Genomic DNA, 978 nt, shown 5'->3' with positions numbered 1-978 from the left:
TGGCGTTGATGGCATCGACTCTTTCTGGCTTTTTTTTTTTTTAAATTTCAGCTCTGATTGAAATGAGTAGCACTGGGAGCAGGGTACGTTCTACTGTGGGTACAAATTTTATTATACTGAATACATTCATTGTGCTTTGGGAGTCAGTCGAATATAATGAGTCAGGAAGGGTGCAGGCTCTGGAGTGAGGCTACCTGTATTCAAATCCTGACTGCTGTTTTTAGCTGGCAGATTACTTATACATGTAAATTTCTTAGTACAGTATCTGGCACAATAAGTACTCATTGTTGCTAGCATCATCCTCATTAGCCTAAATGTAAAATAGGAGGCATCTGGAAGTGTCTAGGGCCGATAGTCTTACACAGTAGCTATGGTACTGTAATCAGGAATATATTTAAAGCTTAACTGTGTATCTAAAATTCTTTATCTAGAAAGTTAATTTGAAGTGAATTTTTCTGTAATGCTTTTTGTCTTTCCTTTAATAGATAACGTGTACTTTTTCCCCCCCTTATAGGAGATGGAAAGAACAGTTCATATGTTTGAGACATTCCTATGAACCTTTCAAGAAGAGTGGTTTATCCTCTCCAATCTGCTCCTGCCAGAGCAGTCTTCTGAGCCATTCAATTTCAAATTGCACCAATTATGTGCAGAGCCTTGGTGTAAAGTGCTCTCTCACTCATTCTTTCTCTCTGTTGAATTTGGTGCTATTGTCTCAGGTACCTGAAACCAACCAGCCTACAAGAACCAAACAGAACTTCAGAAACATGTTGTATTTTCCACAAATAAAAAATACAACCCCACAGATTGGAGATTTTGGTGCTACAGAAACTGCTCTCACTTCTGCTCCTCTTTTTGTGCACTGTCTTTTGGAGACCTCTCTTAGGGAGCAGACCAGCAAACATGAGGAAACTGGATGGGGCAGTTCTAAGTGTGTTGAATTGTTTAAACAGTGGGCAACCTTTCTCCCCCCCCCCCCGC

General features: G+C 40.2%; 1 protein-coding gene across 2 annotated transcripts in view; it reads left to right on the top strand.

Annotated features, from left to right (window-relative positions):
- Nucleotides 1-556, top strand: part of ATAD2B (ATPase family AAA domain containing 2B) — a 145,537-nt gene extending 144,981 nt beyond the window's left edge. For both annotated transcript variants that reach the window (XM_007455492.1, XM_007455491.1), the window contains exon 28: nucleotides 515-556. In XM_007455492.1, the coding sequence (XP_007455554.1) occupies nucleotides 515-556 (42 nt within the window). The remainder of the gene's footprint in view (nucleotides 1-514) is intronic.
- Nucleotides 557-978: the final 422 nt, after the last annotated feature.

Source organism: Lipotes vexillifer, unplaced genomic scaffold (assembly GCF_000442215.2).
Source record: "Lipotes vexillifer unplaced genomic scaffold, Lipotes_vexillifer_v1.1 scaffold131, whole genome shotgun sequence".
NCBI lineage: Eukaryota > Metazoa > Chordata > Mammalia > Artiodactyla > Lipotidae > Lipotes > Lipotes vexillifer.
Note: the sequence above shows the minus strand (reverse complement) of the source record. Positions and strands in the feature narration are given on the sequence as shown.